General features: G+C 46.0%; 1 protein-coding gene and 1 pseudogene across 6 annotated transcripts in view; both read left to right on the forward strand.

Annotated features, from left to right (window-relative positions):
* The window catches only part of LOC123063773 (subtilisin-like protease SBT3.10), a 70,465-nt pseudogene that overhangs the window by 35,828 nt on the left and 7,923 nt on the right, over positions 1-26,714 (forward strand). The window lies entirely within an intron of this gene.
* Positions 21,743-25,543, forward strand: LOC123059748 (subtilisin-like protease SBT3.6). Of its 5 annotated transcripts, none has more exons than XR_006427542.1 (8): positions 21,743-21,949; positions 22,137-22,280; positions 22,358-22,547; positions 22,631-22,795; positions 22,989-23,608; positions 23,958-24,028; positions 24,188-24,348; positions 24,861-25,234. XR_006427542.1 is itself a non-coding variant. In XM_044482233.1 (8 exons), the coding sequence occupies exons 1-8, from the start codon at positions 21,848-21,850 to the stop codon at positions 24,928-24,930; spliced, it is 1,578 nt and encodes a 525-aa protein (XP_044338168.1). In that variant the 5' UTR covers positions 21,744-21,847; the 3' UTR covers positions 24,931-25,543. The 5 variants fall into 5 exon arrangements, 3 of the variants coding, with proteins under 3 accessions (XP_044338171.1, XP_044338168.1, XP_044338169.1); XR_006427541.1 differs by having other exon boundaries at positions 21,744-21,949; positions 24,888-25,171; XM_044482233.1 differs by having other exon boundaries at positions 21,744-21,949; positions 24,106-24,348; positions 24,888-25,543.

Raw genomic sequence — 26,714 nt, forward strand, 5'->3', positions numbered from 1 at the left:
TATTGGATACCGACGATCGAATCTCGGGCAAGTAACATACCGATGACAAAGGGAACAACATATGTTGTTATGCGGTCTGACCGATAAAGATCTTCGTAGAATATGTAGGAGCCAATATGGGCATCCAGGTCCTGCTATTGGTTATTGACCGGAGACGTGTCTCGGTCATGTCTACATTGTTCTCAAACCCGTAGGGTCCGCACGCTTAAAGTTACGATGACAGTTATATTATGAGTTTACATGTTTTGATGTACCAAATGAGTTCGGAGTCCCGGATGAGATCGGGGACATGACGAGGAGTCTCGAAATGGTCGAGACGTAAAGATTCATATATTGGATGATATGGTTAGGCCAAGGGGTCAAGCCCATGAGGCTTTAGGTCGGTGCAAAAGGAGTTTTGCGGAGGCCAGGGGGGCAAACGCCGGAGACCCTGGCGTCTGGCCCTGGGCCAGACGCCGAGGCCCATGGCGTCTGGGCCAGATGCCAAGGATTGTGGCGTTTGGTCCTGGAGTCCGAGTGGGACTCTTGCCTTTCGGGCAAAACCGACTTTGAGGAGGCTTTTGCTCCAAGTTTTGACCCCGGGGCTCAACATATAAATAGAGGGGCAGGGCTAGCACCAAAGAAACAACAAGTTGATCCAGGTGATCTATTCCTTAGCCGTGTGCGGTGCCCCCAGCCACCATATTCCTCGATAATACTGTAGCGGAGTTTAGGTGAAGCCCTGCTGCTGTAGTGCATCAAGATCGTCACCATGCCGTCGTGCTGACGGAACTCTTCCCCGACACTTTGCTGGATCGGAGTCCGGGGATCGTCATCAAGCTGAACGTGTGCTCGAACTCGGAGGTGTCGTAGTTTCGGTACTTGATCGGTTGGATCGTGAAGACGAACGACTACTTCCTCTACGTTGCGTCAACGCTTCCGCAGTTGGTCTGCGTGGGTACGTAGACAACACTCTCCCCTCTCGTTGCTATGCATCACATGATCTTGCATGTGCGTAGAAATTTTTTTGAAATTACTACGAAACCCAACACTAATGAGTTAGTTGCAGGATGATGGATTACGGAACGAGTAAAGAGACTTGCCGGTAACGAGATTGAACTAGGTATAGGATACCGAGATCGAATCTCGGGCAAGTAACATACCGATGACAAAGGGAACAACGTATGTTGTTATGCGGTCTGACCGATAAAAGATCTTCGTAGAATATGTAGGAGCCAATATGAGCATCCAGGTTCCACTATTGGTTATTGACCGGAGACGTGTCTTGGTCATGTCTACATTGTTCTCGAACCCGTAGGGTCCGCACGCTTAATGTTTCGATGACAGTTATATTATGAGTTTATGCATTTTGATGTACCGAAGTTTGTTCGGAGTCCCGGATGTGATCACGGACATGACGAGGAGTCTCGAAATGGTCGAGACATAAAGATTGATATATTGGAAGCCTATGTTTGGATATCGGAAGTGTTCCGGGTGAAATCGGGATTTTACCGGAGTACCGGGAGGTTACCGGAACCCCCCGGGAGGTATATGGGCCTTAGTGGGCCTTAGTGGAAGAGAGGAGAGGTGGCCAGGGCTGGGCCGCGCGCCCCTCCCCTCCTAGTCCGAATAGGACAAGGAGAGAGGGGGCCGGCGCCCCCTTCCTTCTCTCTCTCCTCTTTCGCCCCTTACCGAATCCTATTCCAACTAGGAAAGGGGGGAATCCTACTCCCGGAGGGAGTAGGACTCCTCCTGGCGCGCCACCTCCTGGCCAGCCACACCCCCCCTTTGAACCTTTATATACGGAGGCAGGGACCACCCCTAGAGACACAAGTTGATCCACATGATCATATTCTTAGCCGCGTGCGGTGCCCCCTTCCACCATAGTCCTCGATAATATTGTAGCGGAGCTTAGGCGAAGCCCTGCGACATTAGTACATCAAGATCGTCACCACGCCATCGTGCTGACGGAACTCTTCCCCGACACTTTGCTGGATCGGAGTCCGGGGATCGTCATTGAGCTGAACGTGTGCTAGAACTCGGAGGTGCCGTAGTTTCGGTGCTTGATCGGTCGGGCCGTGAAGACGTACGACTACATCAACCTAACGCTTCCGTTGTCGATCTACAAGGGTACGTAAATCACACTCTCCCCTCTCGTTGCTATGCATCACCATGATCTTGCGTGTGCGTAGGAATTTTTTTGAAATTACTACGTTCCCCAACAGTGGTATCAGAGCCAGGTTTTATGTGTTGATGTTATATGCACGAGTAGAACACAAGTGAGTTGTGGGCGATATAAGTCATACTGCTTACCAGCATGTCATACTTTGGTTCGGCGGTATTGTTGGATGAAGCGGCCCGGACCGACATTACGCGTACGCTTACGCGAGACCGGTTCTCCCGACGTGCTTTGCACATAGGTGGCTTGCGGGTGACAGTTTCTCCAACTTTAGTTGAACCGAGTGTGGCTACGCCCGGTCCTTGCGAAGGTTAAAACAGCACCAACTTGACAAACTATCGTTGTGGTTTTGATGCGTAGGTAAGATTGGTTCTTGCTTAAGCCCGTAGCAGCCACGTAAAACTTGCAACAACAAAGTAGAGGACGTCTAACTTGTTTTTGCAGGGCATGTTGTGATGTGATATGGTCAAGACATGATGCTAAATTTTATTGTATGAGATGATCATGTTTTGTAACCGAGTTATCGGCAATTGGCAGGAGCCATATGGTTGTCGCTTTATTGTATGCAATGCAATCGCGTTGTAATGCTTTACTTTATCACTAAGCGGTAGCGATAGTCGTGGAAGCATAAGATTGGCGAGACGACAACGATGCTACGATGGAGATCAAGGTGTCACGCCGGTGATGATGGTGATCATGACGGTGCTTCGGAGATGGAGATCACAAGCACAAGATGATGATGGCCATATCATATCACTTATATTGATTGCATGTGATGTTTATCTTTTATGCATCTTATCTTGCTTTGATTGACGGTAGCATTATAAGATGATCTCTCACTAATTATCAAGAAGTGTTCTCCCTGAGTATGCACCGTTGCGAAAGTTCTTCGTGCTGAGACACCACGTGATGATCGGGTGTGATAGGCTCTACGTTCAAATACAACGGGTGCAAAACAGTTGCACACGCAGAATACTCAGGTTATACTTGACGAGCCAAGCATATACAGATATGGCCTCGGAACACGGAGACCGAAAGGTCGAGCGTGAATCATATAGTAGATATGATCAACATAGTGATGTTCACCAATGAAACTACTCCATCTCACGTGATGATCGGACATGGTTTAGTTGATTTGGATCACGTAATCACTTAGAGGATTAGAGGGATGTCTATCTAAGTGGGAGTTCTTAAGTAATATGATTAATTGAACCTAAATTTATCATGAACTTAGTACCTGATAGTATCTTGCTTATGTATGTTTAATTGTAGATAGATGGCCCGTGCTGTTGTTCCGTTGAATTTTAATGCATTCCTTGAGAAAGCAAAGTTGAAAGATGATGGTAGCAATTACACGGACTGGGTCCGTAACTTGAGAATTATCCTCATTGCTGCACAGAAGAATTACGTCCTGAAAGCGCCGCTGGGTGCCAGGCCTGCTGCTGGAGCAACACCAGATGTTATGAACGTCTGGCAGATGACTACACCAGATGAAAGCTGATGACTACTCGATAGTTCAATGTGCCATGCTTTACGGCTTAGAACCGGGACTTCAACGACGTTTTGAACGTCATGGGGCATATGAGATGTTCCAGGAGTTGAAGTTAATATTTCAAGCAAATGCCCGGATTGAGAGATATGAAGCCTCCAATAAGTTCTATAGCTGCAAGATGGAGGAGAATAGTTCTGTCAGTGAGTATATACTCAAGATGTATGGGTATTGTAATCACTTGATTCAACTGGGAGTTAATCTTCCGGATGATAGCGTCATTGACAGAATTCTCCAATCACTTCCACCAAGCTACAAGAGCTTCGTGATGAACTATAATATGCAAGGGATGGATAAGACAATTCCCGAGCTCTTCGCAATGCTAAAGGCCGCGGAGGTAGAAATCAAGAAGGAGCATCAAGTGTTGATGGTCAACAAGACCACTAGTTTCAAGAAAAGGGGCAAAGCGAAGAAGGGGAACTTCTAGAAGAACAACAAGCAAGTTGCTGCTCGAGAGAAGAATCCCAAGTCTGGACCTAAGCCTGAAACTGAGTGCTTTCACTGCAAGCAGACTGGTCACAGGAAGCGGAACTGCCCCAAATATTTGGCGGATAAGAAGGATGGCAAGATGAACAAAGGTATATGTGATATACATGTTATTGATGTGTACCTTACTAATGCTCGCAGTAGCACCTGGGTATTTGATACTGGTTCTGTTGCTAATATTTGCAACTCGAAACAGGGACTACTGATTAAGCGAAGATTGGCTAAGGACGAGGTGACGATGCGCGTGGGAAACGGTTCCAAAGTCAATGTGATCGCAGTTGGCACGCTACCTCTACATCTACCTTCGGGATTAATATTAGACCTAAATAATTGTTATTTGGTGCTAGCGTTAAGCATGAACATTATATCTGGATCTTGTTTGATGCGAGACGGTTATTCATTTAAATCAGACAATAATGGTTGTTCTATTTACATGAGTAATATCTTTTATGGTCATGCACCCTTAAAGAGTAGTCTATTCTTATTAAATCTCGATAGTAGTGACACACATATTCATAGTGTTGAAACCAAAAGATGCAGAGTTGATAATGATAGTGCAACATATTTGTGGCACTGTCGTTTAGGTCATATCGGTATAAAGCGCATGAAGAAACTCCATACTAATGGGCTTTTGGAATCACTTGATTATGAATCACTTGGTACTTGCGAACCGTGCCTTATGGGTAAGATGACAAAAACACCGTTCTCTGGAACTATGGAGAGAGCAACATATTTGTTAGAAATCATACATACAGATGTATGTGGTCCGATGAATGTTGAGGCTCGTGGCGGATATCGTTATTTTCTCACCTTCACAGATGACTTAAGCAGATATGGGTATATCTACTTAATGAAACACAAGTCTGAAACGTTTGAAAAGTTCAAAGAATTTTAGAGTGAAGTTGAAAATCATCGTAACAAGAAAATAAAATTCCTACGATCTGATCGTGGAGGAGAATATTTGAGTTACGAGTTTGGTGTACATTTGAAACAATGTGGAATAGTTTCGCAACTCACGCCACCCGGAACACCACAGCGTAATGGTGTGTCCGAACATCGTAATCGTACTTTACTAGATATGGTACGATCTATGATGTCTCTTACTGATTTACCGCTATCGTTTTGGGGATACGCTCTAGAGACGGCCGCATTCACGTTAAATAGGGCACCATCAAAATCCGTTGAGACGACGCCTTATGAACTGTGGTTTGGCAAGAAACCAAAGTTGTCGTTTCTGAAAGTTTGGGGCTGCAATGCTTATGTGAAAAAGCTTCAACCTGATAAGCTCGAACCCAAATCGGAGAAATGTGTCTTCATAGGATATCCAAAGGAAATTATTGGATACACCTTCTATCACAGATCCGAAGGCAAGATTTTTGTTGCTAAATTCGGAAACTTTCTGGAGAAGGAGTTTCTCTCGAAAGATGTGAGTGGGAGGAAAGTAGAACTTGACGAGGTAACTGTACCTACTCCCTTATTGGAAAGTAGTACATCACAGAAATTTGTTTCTGCGACACCTACACCAATTAGTGAGGAAGCTAATGATAATGATCATGAAACTTCAGAACAAGATACTACTGAACCTCATAGATCAACCAGAGTAAGATCCGCACCAGAGTGGTACGGTAATCCTGTTCTGGAAGTCATGCTACTAGATCATGATGAACCTACGAACTATGAAGAAGCGATGGTGAGCCCAGATTCCGCAAAATGGCTTGAAGCCATGAAATCTGAGATGGGAGCCATGTATGAGAATAATGTATGGACTTTGGTTGACTTGCCCGATGATCGGCAAGCAATTGAGAATAAATGGATCTTCAAGAAGAAGACTGACGCTGACGGTAATATTACTGTCTACAAAGCTCGACTTGTCGCAAAAGGTTTTCGACAAGTTCAAGGGGTTGACTACGATGAGACCTTCTCACCTGTAGCGATGCTTAAGTCTGTCCGAATCATGTTAGCAATTGCCGCATTTTATGATTATGAAATTTGGCAGATGGATGTCAAAATTGCATTCTTGAATGGATTTCTGGAAGAAGAGTTGTATATGATGCAACCGGAAGGTTTTGTCAATTCAAAGGGAGCTAACAAAGTGTGCAAGCTCCAGCGATCCATTTATGGACTGGTGCAAGCCTCTCAGAGTTGGAATAAACGCTTTGATAGTGTGATCAAAGCATTTGGTTTTATACAGACTTTTGGAGAAGCCTGTATTTACAAGAAAGTGAGTGGGAGCTCTGTAGCATTTCTGATATTATATGTGGATGACATATTACTGATTGGAAATGACATAGAATTTCTGGATAGCATAAAGGGATACTTGAATAAGAGTTTTTCAATGAAAGACCTCGGTGAAGCTGCTTACATATTAGGCATAAAGATCTATAGAGATAGATCAAGACGCTTAATTGGACTTTCACAAAGCACATACCTTGACAATATTTTGAAGAAGTTCAAAATGGATCAAGCAAAGAAAGGGTTCTTGCCTGTGTTACAAGGTGTGAAGTTGAGTCAGACTCAATGCCTGACCACTGCAGAAGATAGAGAGAAAATGAAAGATGTTCCCTATGCTTCAGCCATAGGCTCTATCATGTATGCAATGCTGTGTACCAGACCTGATGTGTGCCTTGCTATAAGTCTAGCAGGGAGGTACCAAAGTAATCCAGGAGAGGATCACTGGACAGCGGTCAAGAACATCCTGAAATACCTGAAAAGGACTAAGGATATGTTTCTCATATATGGAGGTGACAAAGAGCTCATCGTAAACGGTTACGTTGATGCAAGCTTTGACACTGATCCGGATGATTCTAAATCGCAAACCGGATACGTGTTTACATTAAACGGTGGAGCTGTCAGTTGGTGCAGTTGTAAACAAAGCGTCGTGGCGGGATCTACATGTGAAGCGGAGTACATAGCTGCTTCGGAAGAAGCAAACGAAGGAGTCTGGATGAAGGAGTTCATATCCGATCTAGGTGTCATACCTAGTGCATCGGGTCCAATGAAAATCTTTTGTGACAATACTGGTGCAATTGCCTTGGCAAAGGAATCCAGATTTCACAAGAGAACCAAGCACATCAAGAGACACTTCAATTCCATCCGGGATCTAGTCCAGGTGGGAGACATAGAGATTTGCAAGATACATACGGATCTGAATGTAGCAGACCCGTTGACTAAGCCTCTTCCACGAGCAAAACATGATCAGCACCAAGGCTCCATGAGTGTTAGGATCATTACTGTGTAATCTAGATTATTGACTCTAGTGCAAGTGGGAGACTGAAGGAAATATGCCCTAGAGGCAATAATAAAGTTATTATTTATTTCCTTATATCATGATAAATGTTTATTATTCATGCTAGAATTGTATTAACCGGAAACATAATACATGTGTGAATACATAGACAAACAGAGTGTCACTAGTATGCCTCTACTTGACTAGCTCGTTAATCAAAGATGGTTATGTTTCCTAACCATGGACAAAGAGTTGTTATTTGATTAACGGGATCACATCATTAGGTGAATGATCTGATTGACATGACCCATTCCATTAGCTTAGCACCCGATCGTTTAGTATGTTGTTATTGCTTTCTTCATGACTTATACATGTTCCTATGACTATGAGATTATGCAACTCCCGTTTGCCAGAGGAACACTTTGTGTGCTACCAAACGTCACAACGTAACTGGGTGATTATAAAAGTGCTCTACAGGTGTCTCCAAAGGTACATGTTGGGTTGGCGTATTTCGAGATTAGGATTTGTCACTCCGATTGTCGGAGAGGTATCTCTGGGCCCTCTCGGTAATGCACATCACATAAGCCTTGCAAGCTTTGCGACTAATGAGTTATTTGCAGGATGATGGATTACGGAACGAGTAAAGAGACTTGCCGGTAACGAGATTGAACTAGGTATAGGATACCGACGATCGAATCTCGGGCAAGTAACATACCGATGACAAAGGGAACAACGTATGTTGTTATGCGGTCTGACCGATAAAAGATCTTCGTAGAATATGTAGGAGCCAATATGAGCATCCAGGTTCCACTATTGGTTATTGACCGGAGACGTGTCTCGGTCATGTCTACATTGTTCTCGAACCCGTAGGGTCCGCACGCTTAAGGTTTCGATGACAGCTATATTATGAGTTTATGCATTTTGATGTACCGAAGTTTGTTCGGAGTCCCGGATGTGATCACGGACATGACGAGGAGTCTCGAAATGGTCGAGACATAAAGATTGATATGGAAGCCTATGTTTGGATATCGGAAGTGTTCCGGGTGAAATCGGGATTTTACCGGAGTACCGGGAGGTTACCGGAACCCCCCGGGAGGTATATGGGCCTTAGTGGGCCTTAGTGGAAGAGAGGAGAGGTGGCCAGGGCTAGGCCGCGCGCCCCTCCCCTCCTAGTCCGAATAGGACAAGGAGAGAGGGGGCCGGCGCCCCCCTTCCTTCTCTCTCTCCTCTTTCCCCCTTACTGAATCCTATTCCAACTAGGAAAGGGGGGAATCCTAATCCCGGAGGGAGTAGGACTCCTCCTGGCGCGCCACCTCCTGGCCGGCCACACCCCCCCCCCTTTGAACCATTATATACGGAGGCAAGGAGCACCCCTAGAGACACAAGTTGATCCACGTGATCATATTCTTAGCCGTGTGCGGTGCCCCCTTCCACCATAGTCCTCGATAATATTGTAGTGGAGCTTAGGCGAAGCCCTGTGACATTAGTACATCAAGATCGTCACCACGCCGTCGTGCTGACGGAACTCTTCCCCGACACTTTGCTGGATCGGAGTCCGGGGATCGTCATCGAGCTGAACGTGTGCTAGAACTCGGAGGTGCCGTAGTTTCGGTGCTTGATCGGTCAGGCCGTGAAGACGTACGACTACATCAACCTAACGCTTCCGTTTTCGATCTACAAGGGTACGTAGATCACACTCTCCCCTCTCGTTGCTATGCATCACCATGATCTTGCGTGTGCGTAGGCAATTTTTTGAAATTACTATGTTCCCCAACACCTGACCCCGTCGTCTTCATATCCATCGATGCGTTGTCGCATCACCTCCTCTCTACCACGGTCCTGCTCGGCTATGTTTATCGGCGGCATGTGAAAGTTTCACATATCCGTGCGTGCGAAGGTGCTCACTCATGTCCGTCTGATTTCTACGATGACGTTTGGCACATCTCGCACAGGGGCATGGTGGGATAATTCTCATTGGACGACAGAATATCTCCTTCAAATACACATCTGTTTTCACGATCCACTCTGATGTTACTCGATTCCGATGGATAAAACCACGGTACATCCACTGACTATCTGCCATCCTCTGCTTTTTTGCAAGACACACAACATAATTAAGGATTTACTTAAATTAATCACATCAAATTTTCAGTTTCTACCGCGTTGAATCCATCTACATCTCTAATAGGTAAAGATGGGTCCTAATCCCACCCGAGGATGTGTAGATTGAGTACGTTCTCCATTCTACCCCGTTTCGAGACAAAATTTCGGCAGCACCTCCCCGCTGTTCTCCAGATACACGTCTTGGCAAATAGCCGAGAGAATGTGCTCCGGAGAACAATGGGGAGGCGCCGCTGAAATCCTGTCTCGGAACGGGGTAGAACATGGAGAACATACCCAATCTACGCATCCTCGGGCAGTCCGTGGAAAACGCTGGACAATCCGAAAGAAGTGCGGTGATAAATATGCAATTGAATGCATATTTATCGATGCAACCCTTTCGGACGGGAGACGCCTAGGTTACGCCAGTTGACTTGAGAATGAAATCTAGTGATATGAAAAAATGGAGGAGATGGACTTGTAGCTCACCCTCTGCTGTAGAGGAAGTAGTCGAACAATAGAGGGGTGCTCAGGGGGACCAACGCATCGGACAAAGGTCACTTCGATGAAATGCGACACCACAAAGCCTGCAAATTCCATCGCGGCAAAAAATTAGAACATCACAACTCATAGAGCATATTAAAAACATTTAAACATGCATTCATTTATTTTTGCATCATGTAGGCAAAAAAAGTAACAACATTAACAATATATTCATCATCGTCATCACATATTCATCATCGTCATTATCACCTATTCGTCATAACCATTGATTCATCTCATCGAACCAATTTTTTTTCAAGATATGCAACATATACCATCTCATCAAACCAAATTTCTTTACTACCTATCTCACTATCTATCTAACTATCTAACTATCTACCTGTCTAACTATCTATATAACTATCTATCTAACTATGTATCTAACTATCTAAATATCTATCTAAATACCTATCTAAATACCTACCTAAATACCTATCTAACTATCTATCTAACTAGCTACAAAATTACTAAAAAAATACATAAAATTTTCACCTTCGAGACGGTCGGCCGGAGTTGGGGCGGGGAGGTGCGGGGTCGGGGCGGGGCGGCCGGCGCGGGGTCGGAGCGTGGCGGCGCGGGGTCGGTGCGGGCGGCCGGGGCGGGGTCGGGGAGGGGCGGGGCGGCGTGGGCGAAGGCGGGGTCGGGGCAGGCGGCGCGGGGTCGGGGCGGGGAGGAGCGGGCGGCGGCGGGGTCGGGGCGGGGTGGTGCGGGGTCAGGGCGGGGAGGCGCGGGCGGCGGCGTGCTCAGGGCGGGGCGGCGCGGGCGGGGAGGAGCGGGCGGCGGAGGAGGTGGGCGACGGTGGTAGGGGTCGGGGTCGGGTGCGGTTGGAGAGAAATGAGTGGAGGAGGAGACAGGCCGAGTGGATAAGGTGGCACTATGCCGACGGCTCGGCCGTCGGCATAGGCTGGGTCCCACGTTTCAATCTATGCCGACGGCTAAGCCGTCAGCATAGATACTTTGCAATTTTTTTATTTTTTTATTACGACATATGTGTGACTCTCAGCACAATGTAAAAAATAGTATCACCTCGCCCAAAAATAGTCTGAAGGTTTCACCGTGATAGTCCACTTTCCATGATGGATGTCATTTTCCACCTCCGAGACATGGCAGCAGCGACGCCCGTGAGGGGGGCACACCCCGGAGTCGCATGTCGGGTGCCTGAGCGTGCCACCATGCTTCCACAAGCGTAGTAGGGCCCACCGCAACACCTGGCGGCATTGCTACCCCCCTCTGGTACCCCGTCCCGTCTAACCCTGACATAGATGACCGCCGGATCTAACTCTTTGACTTGCGCCGGACTGGGTCTGTCCGGTGGACCTTTTCACCTGATTTCCGTAGCCCAGCCCATAGCTGCACCCCCAACACCATCCCGGCCCCACCCACCCAAAGATACCCTCCGTGTCGGCCCGACGTGGCCGTTTCCCCCCTCCGGGACACGGCGGCAGCCACGCCCGTGAGGTCTACACGGCGGGACAGGGGCCCTGGTGGGGGGTAGCAATGCCACCGGAGCGTCGCACCGGGCCCTCATACATGAGGGATGGTGTGGTGGCATGTCCGAAGAGGCGGCACGCGTCTCCGGGGTGTGCCCCCCTCACTGACGGCGCCGCCACCGGCACCTGGAGGGGGGGAAATGGACGCGTAAGGGCTACATGGAGGGGATCTTGCTGTGGGTCTGGTCCGGATGTTGCTCCAAAGTGTTCCTATGGGGTGATCTAACACAACTGGATGGATAGGTCCACTGCTCAAAGCCCGTACGTGCAAAGTTAAAGGGCTAGATCCCGTGGTCAAACACTACAGGGTTAGGCGGGACGGGGGGCCCTGGTGGGGGGTAGCAATGCCACCGGAGCGTTGCACCGGGCCCTCATACATGAGGAGTGGTGCAGTGGCATGTCCGAAGAGGTGACACGCGTCTCCGGGGTGTGCCCCCCCCCCTCACGGACAGCGCCGCTGCCGGCACCTAGAGGGGGAAATGGACGCGTCGGGTCTACACGGAGGGGATCTTGTTGTGGGTCTGGCCCGGATGTTGCTCCAAAGTGTTTCTATGGGCTGACCTAACACAACCGGATGGAGAGGTCCACTGGTTAAAGCCCGTCCGTGCAAAGTCAGAGGGCTAGATCCCGTGGTCAAACGCTACAGGATTAGGTGGGATGGGGACCCTGGGAGTAGCAATGCCACCGGAGCGTCGCACCGGGCCCTCATACATGAGGGGTGGTGTGGTGGCATCTCCGAAGAGGCGGCACGTGTCTCCGGGGTGTGCCCCCCTCACTGACGGTGCCGCCGCTACACTGAGGGGATCTTGCTGTGGGTCTGGCCCGAATGTTGCTCCAAAGTGTTCCTTGGGCTGATCTAACACAACCGGATGGATAGGTCCACTTCTCAAAGCCCGTTCGTGCAAAGTCAAAGGGCTAGATCCCGTGGTCAAACGCTATAGGGTTAGGCGGGACGGGGTCCCTGTGGGGATAGCAATGCCACCGGAGCGTCGCACCGGGACCTCATACATGTTGTACGGTGTGGTGGCATGTCCGAAGAGGTGGCACGCGTCTCCGGGGTTTGGCCCCCTCCAAGTGACGGCGGCACTGCCTTGCGTGGAGGGGGGGCACACCGCGGAGCCCCAAGACGGGCGTCTACACATGCCTGAACACTTTCACATATGCATCGGGACCCGCAAGATGTTTCGGTGACATAGCTACACCCCGAATCCCACCACTAACCAGAATTACCTCCGTGTCGACCATTTCCCCCCTCCGTGACACGGCGATAGCGACGTTCGTAACGGGAGGCAATCGATATACAATCGGGGTATTTTTTTTAGATAAGGCATAATTATCTTATGGAAAAATAAAAACTAAAATAAAGTAAAAATAAAATAAATGTATGCCGACGGCTGTGCGCACACTGCAGTCCCACGGATCGTTGTCGTGGCATGGCACACGGATCGATGATGTGGCAGAGGGGCATGGGCCAGGCCTATGCCGACGGCTATGCCGTAGGCATATCTCTGCCACACAATGGCCCCCCTCGCTCAGATCGATGACATGTCGACGACGTGGATCGGTGATGTCAGCAACACTGTGCCGACGGCCGCCGTTACCTCCCGTCGGCGTCGGTTCAACACCGTCAAACGGTCAGCGCTGACCGGGTAGGTGGGCCTGGGATATGCCGACGGCCTGCGCTATGCCGACGGGCCCCGTAGGCGTATCTCGAGCGGTGCCGACGGCCTCATCTATGCCGAGGCCCCGTCGGCATAGATGGACGTATGCTGACGGCTTTTCTACGCCTACGGCCTGTCCTAGGCCATCGGCATAGGTCTATCTATGCCAATGGGGGCCGTCGGCATAGATGAGGCCGTCGGCCTAAGCTAATTTTTTGGTAGTGCAGCTTCGGTTCCAGGCGCGCATCAGCTGGGAGACGACGGCAGCTATGAGTGGGCGTGCACGGCGGTGAAGTCGGCAGGCGCTTCGGTAGCGGCGGATAGGTGAGGGAGGCTGCGACCGGAGCTCCAGCGGCCGGCGCCGGCGATCCCTATCCCAACTAGAAGCCTGGAAGTATTGCCCGGCGTCTCGTGTAAGGTAGATTTGGTTGCTCCACCGGTTTTGTACGTAGACAGAAACCGGTCTGAGACCGATTTGTCTCAGTCCAGACCAAACCAAACCAATCTACTAATTACTAAAGCCCAGACCAAACCAAATTGAAATAGGGCCTCAGCCCATTACAACCAAACTTAAGCAGCCCAATGAATAAACCAAATTAAAACTATGGTTTGAGACCAAACCATTACCAGGTTTACCTGCATGCAATAGATGGGTTTTATTCCCATGATAACACTTGCATTCTGATGCGATGCGACTTGCAGTTTAATCACCCTGTTCTGCTTTTAAAAAGAGAAATATCTTGAATATCTTCCCAATGTACTTGTTAAAAGTGCCACCTGACTACTCGATGATAAACTATGTGTGAAGTGCTACCTGACTAAGTAGAATCAGGATTGCTTAGGTGGTTGCTTGCATTGGGTAGAATAGTCAATCCTATAGTTAGAAAAATATTCATGCCAAAACACCTTAAAAAGTATTGCAAATTTCACCTGGATAGCGATGTTGTTGTCCCCCCCCCCCCCCCCCCCCCTAAGTAGAATCAGGATTGCTTAGGTGGTTGCTTGCATTGGGTAGAATAGTCGATCCTATAGTTAGAAAAATATTCATGCCAAAACACCTTAAAAAGTATTGCAAATTTCACCTGGGTGGCGATGTTGTTGTCCCCCCCCCCCCCCCCACACACACACCCACACACACACACACAAATTTCACAGGAAATTTCTAGAATTCCCTTTGATTGATAGCTCCAAAAATAATTTTCACATCTTCGGTGGTTGCCTTACAAACCTATAAGATCACCTTTTGTTTATGGAAACTGAATGAAAGCCAGAAGTACCTGTTTTGCCAGTAGACTATTCCCATTTTGCTGGTTTCTTGCTTCGGCTTAAAGTATGGTATCCATATACTCCCTCTGTATCAAAATATAAGACGTTTTTACAGTTTAAATTGAACTGCAAAAACAACTTTTTTTGAATAGTTTGGATTGCTTATCACATATGTCATATGGTGCAAAATGGTGCAAAATCATCTTTTATTTTTGTACAGAGGTAGTAGGAATTCTTCATTTCGGTTTCTCAGCTCATGTGTCTGTAACAGGAAACTCAACCAGACATCTTGTGACTACAACCTGCATGCAATAGATGGGTTTTATTCCCATGATAAAACTTGCATTGTGATGCCATGGGACTTGCGGTTTAATCCCCCTGTTCTGCTTTTGAAAACAGGTTACAGATTTATTTGCAAAAGCAACATGGACACAACTTCGATTCAGTTGTGCAGGTGAAACAAAACGGATTTTGGTTCGCCAATGGCGATGATGATACATTCTACATTCTACGGCAATGAATCTCTTCCAAGAGATAAAATTGCTACAAAATTATCTAGCCCAAGAGATTCATCTTTTGTCAGGATCGGTAGGGCAAAAAATGCCAACCTTGCCGCCCCAGGAACCAATTTCCCACAAAAATCTAGACTATCTCGGCAAAATCATAGAAACGGAGAATATGAGAACCAAACAAGGAAAAAGACAAGATATGTAAATAGTATGCATGTAGATGTATGTATAGATTCCAAATAGACGTAAGAAATGTTATCACTACAACATAACTCCATGGCCTACATTTTGGTGTAAAAAAATCCCATGTATCTATGTTTTTTCAGTATCAATGTCCCATGTTTAGGGAGAGCAAGTCAGTTGACGTCCACCCTGACCTCTACAGCGCCGTAATGGAACAACGTGACTTCGGCCGAGAGGCTCTTATGGCGGCTCTGAGCCACCTGCTGGACAACAAAGAGCAGGGTGTTGGGTTTGTTGCCATGGGAGATGCCCACAGGATGCTCTGGCTCAGGACCTGGTTGGGCAACCACTACTACTAGTGCTCCTTCTGGTGGTGATGACGGCGTGCATGATCCTCGACGGCGATGATGATGACGATGATGACGTACGTTTTGTGGTAACTAGGGCTTTATAAGCTCTTGATATTAGCCTGTATATTTTGATGAGGTAGTATATATAGTAACCCCTCACGCTGATGGCGAACTAGCAGTGGTAGGATAATACCCTCATTTGAATGTGGTGGTAGGATGATATCATAGTAGTGGTAGGATGAACTTGCTATGTCGTATGATCGTGCATGCTTACTATGTTTCATGTCTACTGTGCTCCATTGATTGTTGCTTGAATTGTTGCTCTTCTGCCATGTTAAGACAAGTAGTATGTGGTGCACAGAGGGAGGATTTCAGGGATTTACAGTTCACGGGAAGCATGCGATGAACAAATGGCGAGTTACAAAAACAGTTGCCACAAAGGGTTTGAGAGTAAGCAAGTGGTAGAGGATGCTCACTTGGGACAAGTATACAAAGCGGCAGAAAACTATGCGAGTAACCAAATGCGTCATGAAGGAATATGTAGCGTCCGCCGGGCTGTTTGCCTTGTGATCAGGCTCATGAAAATATCAATCACCTGATCATCCAACGCTCTTATGTGAGACAATTCTGGTTCTTGCTCCTTAGTGATGTCGGGTTAGGGCCCCTTGTACCATCACATATGCTTTGGTCAGGGTTTGGTCGTGTTATATGATTTTATCTGGCGACGCCTCACATCGGTCATCATTGTGGGATTCAGGAAGCTATGGCTGGAAAGTAATGTGCGGGTCATGGAGTATAATCTATGACGAGACGCAAGGAAGAAAGGGGCAGGTTGCTACAAGGAGTAGGACTATAATGGTGGCAGCGGGTTTTTGAGCCCGGTGCGGTGTTCTCTTCTTACGAGCTGGTCAAGAGTCTATTCTTCCCAATCGCAGCTGTAATTTTGTAATACTCTCTCCTTCTTAATGAAAATGATAGGAAACTTTGCTTGTTTGTTCTTAATGAAAAAGGAAAGATGAGACGATACACATATTCACTGGACAAGCACGTGCCTACACATGTAGGTTCTCATCGTCTGTTGAGGAATCACGATCAATCAAACTCAATTGCTAACTACTACTGCTACTAGTACACTGACAATAACATACCTGCTTATGGTTGTGGTGAACCGTCCACGAAGCACGAAGAAGACTGTTCCACCATCTTGAATGGATGGAGGTCGATCGAATTGGGTTGTAATCTTAATGATCAGCCTGGCTGGCCCATCAATCACTCATCAATTCAACCGCCCTAGCTAGCCAAGTCAACAGAGTGCTGCAGCTTAGATATTTAGACCCCTTGTGGTGGTGGGATCAGTTCATCCGTATTTAAGTCCTCAACTTGACATATGTGCTTGCATTTTTTAAAAGGACACTCCCTCCGTTCGGTGAAAGGTGTACATCTAGCTTCAAAATTTACCCATAAAAGAGTGTACTTCTATCTTCCCAATGCATTTTAAAATAGAAAAAAATACTTCTCTCTCATCACACGGTAATCAAGACCAATAGCAATCTACACATGGTCTTCTTAATTTCTACATGCACTTAGCTCATTGGGGGTTAGAAAAAAAATACTTCTCTCTCATCACACTCACATGGTCTTCTCTCTCATCACACCTTTCCAATGCATTTTTTTACTTAACTCCATAATTTGTTCTAAAATTTCTAGATGTACACTCTTCACCGGATGGAGGAAGTACATATGTATCCACAATTCATTTAGGCCACCTTTGGTTCATAGGATGGAAATGTTGTAGGAATAGAAAATTCATAGGAAGTGAGATGACATGTATCTCAATTCCTATAGAGAAAGAGATGTCATTTGATGCATAGGATAGGAATTTTTCTATTGAGTCTTAGATAATGTTTTTTTTCCTCCAAAATGTGAAGGATTAATTCCTATCCTATATAGGAATAGGAATCCATTCCTACAAACCAAAGGGCCTCAAAGGAAATTTTCCTATGCAAATCCTATCCTATAGAAATCCTATGACATTCCTACAAACCAAAGGAGGCCTTAGAGTTACTTATTAGCCTATTTCTTACACCATATTTCTATCCCGTGAAATTCTCGAACCGAAAGATGGAAGCACATGTTGTGTTTCATTTTGCTGAAATTATATCAATTAAATTTTGCATTAGTTCCATAAATGGCATATGGTGTTAAATAAATTAGGAAAAAATATGTTTTATAACTCGTGAAGATAAAATAAACATGAATTCCGGTAGTAGATGAATAATTGTAAAATTTTGAGTCTTGGTTATCTTGAAATAAACAAATATTATAACTCGTGAAGCACATCTATTTTTCTCTTCTTGACAGGAGCTAGATTCAATTCTACCCCTGTTGTTCCATACAAGTTGATTGGTCGATCGAGACCCATGACATGCATGTTGAGACAAAAGATTGTACAAAAATGATATGATGTATCTATGTCAATAGATCCTCTAAATGGTATAGGTATACCTTAATAGCGGTTGATAAATTGATCGTATCAAGCTATATTTTATAGGTCTTTCATAATCTCACTTGTTTGACTATATGCACCGGACTATCTAGTAAGTTCGCTAAAAAAAACTATCTAGTAACTAGTGTACCTAGAGGGTGGACAGGGTGGTCCATGAACCATGAACCATAAACCATCATGAAACTTCCCCATAGCTTGTATATATTATAGTAAAAACTATTACATAAATATTTCTATTACTGGACCACCCGGATGCTCTCGGATAGCTTTTTCGACAAAAGGTGGATTCTATTGACTCAAAATTAACATTAAGCAGATACAAACACAATGAACATACACCGGCCTCTGCATAGAACCAACACCAACGCCCGCAAACAAATAAAAAAATCTTGGCAAAATAGCAGAGTCATATAAGACCAAATCTATGCCTAAGTGAGGAAGGAAAAAAACCCAAAGTGATCAAATATGCTACCGACAAACTACAACAATGACCATATCTGCACCAACCATTTTTTAACACCGCAAGGATAATGATGTTCTTCAACAGCAACGCTTTCAGGAAGGGTGCGATGTTCAAGCGTCGCCATCACTGGATCCAACGAACAAACGCTAGATTGTAAGTTTTCATCCTGAAGAACTAGTCCGAGAAAATTGGAGCAATGCCTTTAGCAAGGTAACAATGCAAAAACATCATCATCGACAGGTATAACCAACTTAGGTTTGACCTAGGTTTTCATCCCGGAGCTCGAGACCAGGTACTCGAGTAGCACCACCAAATCAAAGTCAATCATGTGTTGTTGCCATCACTTTTCCGCAATCCCAGCATGTACATGCAACAAGGTAACGATGCATCGAGATAGGTACGCACACATCTTCTACCAACTGGATATGTGGATGATCAACTCCTTTTTTAGGGAACTTGTTACTACTGGTAAAGTGAAAATAACCTCAAATCCGTGGACCACCTGCCCCGCGACATATCCGTAACCGAGATAGTCGTGCACCGTCGTGAGCAGCACGGCTCTCATAGGGAAATATTCTTTCTCTGGGCGTCCCACGTATTGGCTGGCGTTTTCCACAGCGTGTCAAGCTCCTCTTTCAGCAGCCCCAGATACAGATTGATGTCATTCCCTGGTTGTTTCGGTCCTTCAATTAGCATACTCATGTGAATGTACTTCCTCTTCATGCACAACCAGGGGGAAGGTTGTACATCTACACAAACACAGGCCAGGTGCTATGTGTGCTTCTCTGGCTGCCAAACGGATTGACTCCATCGGTGCTCGCGCCCAGCACGATGTTCCTTGGATCGTTCCCAAATTCTAGGTCTTCGAAGTTCAACGCTTGCCACTGGCTCGCATTCTTAGGGTGACTCAGCATCTTGTCTTTTTTATCTATCTCCGGATCATTTGCGTCATCTTCTTGCTTCTTCTCCTCCCTATCCGTGTGCCAACGCAGGAGCTTTGCTACCTTAGGGTCCGCGAAATACCGCTGCAGACGAGGAGTGATCGGAAAGTACCACACCACTTTTCGAGGAGCTTTCTTCCTCTTCTTGTATCGAGTGACGCCGCACACCGGACATATGGTAGACTCCGCGTGCTCGTCCCGATAAATGATGCAATTGTTCATGCACACATGGTATTTCACGTGCGGTAAATCCAGAGGACACACGATTTTCTTCGCCTCCTCCAAACTGGTCGGGCACTTGTTCCCCTTGGGAAGACGTTCGTGCCAGAATGACATGTTCTCGTCGAAGCATGCGTCGGTCATTTTGTGTTTTACCTTCATCTCCAGAGCCGTGAGCGTTACTTTCAGGAGGGTATCCTCGGGCCTGCATCCTTCATACAATGAAGTAACCGCGTCTAACTCAAGTTGATCCATCTTGGCTTTCTCTCGGGCGGCAGCTCTTGCGTTATCCGTCTGCTTGAGAAACAGCTCTTGAATATGAGGGTCATGCACCCAGCCCATCGATGGTCCAGCGTCGTCTGCTCCGCCGGCATTATCATCTTCATGATCATGCCCGTCGTCTGCTCCGGCATCTTCCTCATCATCATGTCCTGCATCTTCTACATGATGACTGTGTACAGCATCACCGTCGTGATCATCTCCTGGGGATTCTTCGTCTTCTCGCCCGCCCGAGCCGCGGTGGTTGTCTTGCTGCCCTTCCTCATTTCTTGCCCGGCCCCCATGGACGACTTTGTAGTCATCTTCATCACCTTGCCACCGATAGCCATCCATGAAACCACGCAAGAGCAGGTGGTCCCGCACCTGCCCGAATTCCGGGTCCGCAATAAGGCTCTTCAGCTTGCATCTTCGACACGGACATCTTATCTCCGTCTCGTTCTTTTGAAGCATCTCGGCCTTCGCGGACCTCAAAAACCTATTCACGATGCCTTCGGTCATCGTGCGGACCATGGTCGCCTGCGGGGTAGAGCAAAACGATATTTTAGAACCAAGAAAAAATTTGGCATGACTTTCCCTAAAAATAGGACAAAAAAGAATGCTTAATGCCAAAATTCTCGCCGAAACGGAAATGAATCAACATTCCGTCAAAATATTGGCAACTATCGCATTTCAAATACCGGTACACCTCCAAACACAAACACATATGCAACACCACAAACATATGCAACACCACGAATATACATAGATCTAGCTAGGCCATAAAAAGTGCATGTGCACATTGTTGTAGGGAGAACAACATAAATATAGCTTCTCTCCTTACTTACCTATCAAAACAAGGTAATTTAACCACTTAAATTGAATGAATCTATGGTGGAAATGAGGTGAAAAAGAGGAGGCACCCGAGACAAGGAGGAGGTGGAGAGAATGAAGTGGGGAGAAAGTGAGTGTGGGTAGGAGAGGCTGTCCAAAATATATTGTTGCTGCCCACTTACTAATGGCACACCAACACTAAATGCGCCATTAGTAATCCAGGTTACTAATGGCGCACCTTCTGATGGTGCGCCATTAGTAGTTTTGCAAAAAAAAATATACTAATGGCGCACTGTTCCAAAGTGACTAGTAATGGCGCACGGTCGAACAGTGCGCTATTAGTAGTTTTGCAAAAAAAGGAATAAAAAATATAATAAAAAAAAACATTAGTGGCGCACTTTCCGACAGGTGCGCCATTACTAGTTACAACTAGTAATGGCGCACTATGTCTGGATGCGCCATTAGTATGTTTGGACAGGCGCACTAGTTCAAAAAAAAATTGATACTAATGGCGCACCCTGGGTCAGGTGCGACATTAGTAGTTTCAGCTCTAATGGTATCAGAAGGTGGTGTGCCATTAGTACCATTAGTATATACTAATGGCGCACCGCTTGTCTGGTGCGCCATTAGTGTCAATCCCATCTATAGCCCTTTTTCTAGTAGTGTTTACATGACCACGTGCTTTGCTCATTCCCCCTCCATCCCCCCCCCCCCCCCCCCCCCCTAAGAAATGTAGAAATGTAGATAAGGGAAACTCAAACCTTTCAAAGATCCATAACTTTCACCCGCAAAAAAACTAGAGAAAAAGTCTGTTGGTCATTATGAGCATAATTGACGTCGGGTGCACCGTGTGGGCACCTTGATGCCCATGCTCATTTATTTTGTTCTCAGAAGAAACTGCAAATAATTCAGATGAAGAAAATTCGAACCTTTCGGACATCCATAACTTTATGTTGGAGAAAAGTCTGAACTGAGAGATCAAAGTTCAATCTGGACAAATTCAACTAAAGCAACATTTCTATGCACCACAGCGTCTACTATAAATACGAGCCCTCAATAGCAGTGATGAGACCCATCACAGTGCACCTGAGAACCAATAGCTGAAACAATGGGTTTCTCTTCTTCCTCGCGGCGCTTATGCGTAGCTTCGGTGCTACTGGTCTGCCTTTGCATGTTGTTATGCAGAGTACACGGAGGATCATCTCACGAGGTAATTTGTTTTTCTTCTTCTTCTTTTGCAAAGGTGGTTGAACCACCAACCTCTGCATCAATTATGCATACAACCATTTTTATTTATTATTAAGCAAAGTACATAACAAATTCAACAAAGGTAATCATGAACAAACCGTTACAAGATATGAAATTAACACCTACGTCTAAATCGACTTCTTTCGCAGAAACACCTTGAAGAAGGGATAAACACCCTCATACCAGCGCCATCATGTTCGGCTCGAGATAGCCTAGACAAGGATTTTCATCCAAATTGCTGGGACCAACCAACGAAGACCAGCACGACAAAGAGGCAACCCTCTTCATACGAGGTAATTTCTGTTTATTTAATTAATTAATGGTGGTGCAAGCTCCATACAAGCTAACCCTCTGCATCTGTTGTATTTAGCTCTACATAGTTTACCTGGGCGAAGTGAAGCATGATCACCCCGACCACGTCGTGGCTTCACACCATGACATGCTCACCACTCTTCTCGGAAGCAAGGAAGAATCTATGGCCTCCGTGGTGTACAACTACAAGCACGGCTTCTCGGGCTTCGCCGCCATGCTCACACCGGAGCAAGCAAAACAACTTGCAGGTCGGCAGCGTCGTGACCATCTAACCTAATTATAAATCTCCCGGTTTCACTTGCATCATAGTATATGTGAGGCATGTGTGCAGAGGTTCCGGAGGTCATCAGCGTCGAAAAGAACAAAATTCACACGACGGCCACCACGCGAAGTTGGGACTTTCTTGGCCTCAACTACCAGATGACTGGTACTAGCAATGGGCTAGTCAAGGGAAGCAACTATGGAGAGGATGTAATCATCGGGGTGGTTGACACCGGTTAGTATTCTAATTAAATGTTGCAATTTTTTTAGAGGACCAATTGCAAAAGAGATAAGAAGTCTCTTTCTTTAGGGAAAAGAGATAAGTAGTCCTGATCGTGATGGCTATCAACAATTGATTTTTCAAGTCAATAGAGATGGTTACCCTAATTTTAATTTGTCATAGTTTCTTATACAAACTCGCTAATCAGGGATATGGCCGGAGTCGAGAAGCTTCAACGATGAAGGGTATGGGCCAATACCGTCAAGGTGGAAAGGGAAGTGCCAACTGGGGCCAGACTGGGGCATCAACAACTGTAGCCGCAAGATCATCGGCGCGCGGTTCTACAGCGCCGGAGTGTCTGATGAGGTCCTCAAGATAGACACGCTCTCGCCCCGCGACCATAATGGCCATGGCACACACTGTGCGTCCACTGCGGCGGGCTCAATGGTGGAGGGAGCCAGCTTCAACGGCCTCGCCCAGGGAGTTGCACGGGGAGGCGCGCCACATGCTCGCATCGCGGTGTACAAGTCCCTTTGGGGCACGGGCAGAACCAACGAAGGCAGCACGGCGGCAATTCTCGCCGCTATCGACGATGCAATCCACGATGGTGTGGACGTACTATCGTTGTCCCTCACTTCCGAAGAGAACTCATTCGGTGCTCTTCACGCGGTTCAGAAGGGGATCACTGTGGTGTATGCAGGTGGCAACGAAGGGCCCAGGTCGCGGACCATCAGGAACACTTCACCGTGGGCCATCACCGTTGGGGCAAGCACGGTTGATCGGTCGTTCCCCACGGTGATCACGCTGGGAAACAAGCAACAAATTGTGGTACGTACCTACAGAATTGATGGTGAAAAATGAACATATCTAATGAACCACAAGGGAGCATATACATAATCCTTCAAGTTTTGCTTCGGTACACCCCACCTAGAAAATTTATGGATTTCAACGCAGATTAAAGGTGGAGATTAGAAGTCATCTCTTCAATCAAAAAGATTAGTTTGTTCCGATTTCTTGTTTGATCCGTTGGGGAAAGAGTGATTAGAATTAGTTGATCGCGAATGTACAAGAATACTCTTTTTAAGTAACTTTAAGAGTCGTGCAAACTTTCCATTGGGGTATACCCAAGCAAACTCTCATTCTTCAGCAAACTAACTCTCGCCGTTCGGTTTTGCAGGGACAATCTCTTTATTACCAAGCGAAGAACTCATCGGGGAGCAGTTTTACAGGTCTTGTCTTTCCTGACGGGTAAGGAAATTAAGCTATATGTTGATTCTTTCAATCTGTCTGGCTATTCTAAAGCCAACTTCACTTTGCAATTTTAGGTGTACCAAGGTTGCACTTAATGGTACTGACATCAGAGGGTTAATCCTTGTCTGCTTAATACAATTGGGGACTTTGGCACAGGCGTCGCAATATGTCCGAGACGGCGGGGGGTATGGTATTATTTTCGCTCAATATACGACGAACGATATAGGTCCCATGGCAGATGCATGCCAAGGCATTGCCTGCGTTCTGGTGGACCTTGACACTGCCGAGAAGATCGGCAAATACATGGACGTCACCAGGTACGCAATTTAACTTAGATTTCTGCAATGAGTTCAATCATGCAATCCCTTCTGATCATTTGGTCATTTGTTTAGTACTGATATTGGTAGTTAGCATATCTGACTTTTTAGTTAGGCTGTTTAAATATGTGCCCAATGCTTGTTGGCTCAGTGAAGTCATTGTTTATATGTGAGCATATGTGCATAGTGTTGTGGCATGTTCATTTGTTTATATGTGAGCATATGACAGTGTGGATCAGTGAGGTCATTTGTTAATATGTCAGCATGTGACAGTGTGGACAAGTGAGGTTTGTTTATATGTCAGCATGTGCATGGGATTGGAAGCACTCATTAAAAATTGTTATTAAGTACTGCTGGCCTAGTTGCTTTTAGTTAGTAAGCACTCATTATTTAGATTGCCTAATTGTTGGTACTGGTTGGAGTGCCTACTTTTTATTAGTAAAGAACTCATCTTGGCATGTAGCTTATATCTTGTTGTTTAACACTGTAATTTACTAAAAACTGTGGACTAGTTGAATGGATTGATCCATCTTGGCCAGCTACAATGAAGAATGCACTGTCCAAGTTGTGGGATATGTATGAATAGTCCAAGAGAAACAGGACTGAGGACAATCTGATGAACTCATTTGCTGTTCACAAACTGACACAAGAGAAGATCAAGCTGCAGGCCAGTTAATTATGACAAGTTGGTTGGAGATGTTCAACCCTTTTGGATGAGAATGAGAGGAGGGCCTAGATGGAAAGGAAGCCTGATGAGAGCAAGCTCCAGGAGAAGTATGACATGGTTAAGAACCTGACAGTATCTCAAGCCAGTGTCATTAGGAACATGAAGTTGAAGCTTGCTGGAGAGAAGACTAAGTTGCAGGCCCACATTGATGAGCTTGAGAAGGTTATGGAGCACACCAATGCCAATCTGAATGGGATCAAGGCAATCTTAGATGAATGAGCCACACTGGGCAGTAATGGTCATGGAGTTCATGGTCATGTATGGATCTCCTTATTAGTTATGTAATGGTCCTGTATGGATCTCCCAATTATGCTACTTATTAGTCATGTATGGATCTCCAAATTATGCTACTTATTAGTTACGTAATGTTCATGTATGGATCTCCCAGTTATGCTACGTATTAGTTATGTAATGGTCATGTATGGATCCCCCAATTATGCTACTTATTAGTTATGTATTGCTTATGTATGGATCTCCCAATATGCTGAATGTGATGAATTTCGATGTGGATTTGTATATCTGAAATAGCCCTATATTGTACTCATTTAGGTGGGTTTTTCGATGTCGGGGCACCCTAGACTCATTTAGGTGGTTTTTTCGACGTCGAGGCACCCTAGACTCATATAGGTGGATTTTTCTACGTGGAGGCACCCTAGACTCATTTAGGTGGGTTTTTTCGACATTGAGGCACCCTAGACTCATTTAGGTGGATTTTTCGACGTCGAGGCACCCTAGACTCATTTAGGTGGTTGTTTCGACGTCGAGGCACCCTAGACTCATTTAGGTGGATTTTTCGACGTCGAGGCACCCTAGACTCATTTAGGTGGTTGTTTCAACATCGAGGCACCCTAGACTTATTTACGTGGTTTTTTCGACGTGGAGGCACCCTAGACTCATTTAGGTGGATTTTTCGACGTCGAGGCACCCTAGACTCATTTAGGTGGATTTTTCGACGTCGAGGCACCCTAGACTCATTTAGGTGGTTGTTTTGACGTCGAGGCACCCTAGACTCATTTAGGTGGATTTTTCGACGTCGAGGGACCCTAGACTCATTTAGGTGGATTTTTCGACGTCGGGGCACCCTAGACTCATTTAGGTGGTTGTTTCGACGTCGAGGCACCCTAGACTCAGTTAGGTGGTTTTTCGACATCAAGGGACCCAAAAGGCAACAAGTTCAACAAGCATCAACAAACTAACACAAAAGGCAACAAGTTCAACAAGCACCAACATCATGCATTCAAGTTCAATAACCATCAAAAGGCAACAAAAGGCATCAACTATTACTCATTTAGGTGCAACTACAATCAACATCCAGCATGAAGTTCAACAACCATCAAAAGGCAACAAGTTCAACATATGGTTCAAAGCAGCCAACAAAGGCATCTAGTTCAACATCTGGTTCAAAGCAGCCAACAAAGGCATCTAGTTCAACATCTGGTTCAAACCTGCCAACAAAGGCATCTAGTTCAACATCTGGTTCAAACCTACCAACAAAGGCATCTAGTTTAACAGCCAACAAAGGCATCTATTGAATAGCCAACAAAGGCATCTAGTTCAAACAGCCAACAAAGGCAACATCTAGTTACCAGAAGCATATAGGTACTCTTTCATCTTGTAGGAAACTGTCCTCTTCCTTCTA

Source organism: Triticum aestivum, chromosome 3A, assembly GCF_018294505.1.
Source record: "Triticum aestivum cultivar Chinese Spring chromosome 3A, IWGSC CS RefSeq v2.1, whole genome shotgun sequence".
NCBI lineage: Eukaryota > Viridiplantae > Streptophyta > Magnoliopsida > Poales > Poaceae > Triticum > Triticum aestivum.

Coding starts and splice junctions, on each gene's coding strand:
- LOC123059748 (XM_044482233.1), top strand. CDS start 21,848: ATGGGTTTCTCTTCTTCCTCGCGGCGCTTATGCGTAGCTTCGGTGCTA. Junction 21,950..22,136: donor ACGGAGGATCATCTCACGAG/GTAATTTGTTTT, acceptor CTTCTTTCGCAG/AAACACCTTGAAGAAGGGAT. Junction 23,609..23,957: donor GAAACAAGCAACAAATTGTG/GTACGTACCTAC, acceptor TCGGTTTTGCAG/GGACAATCTCTTTATTACCA.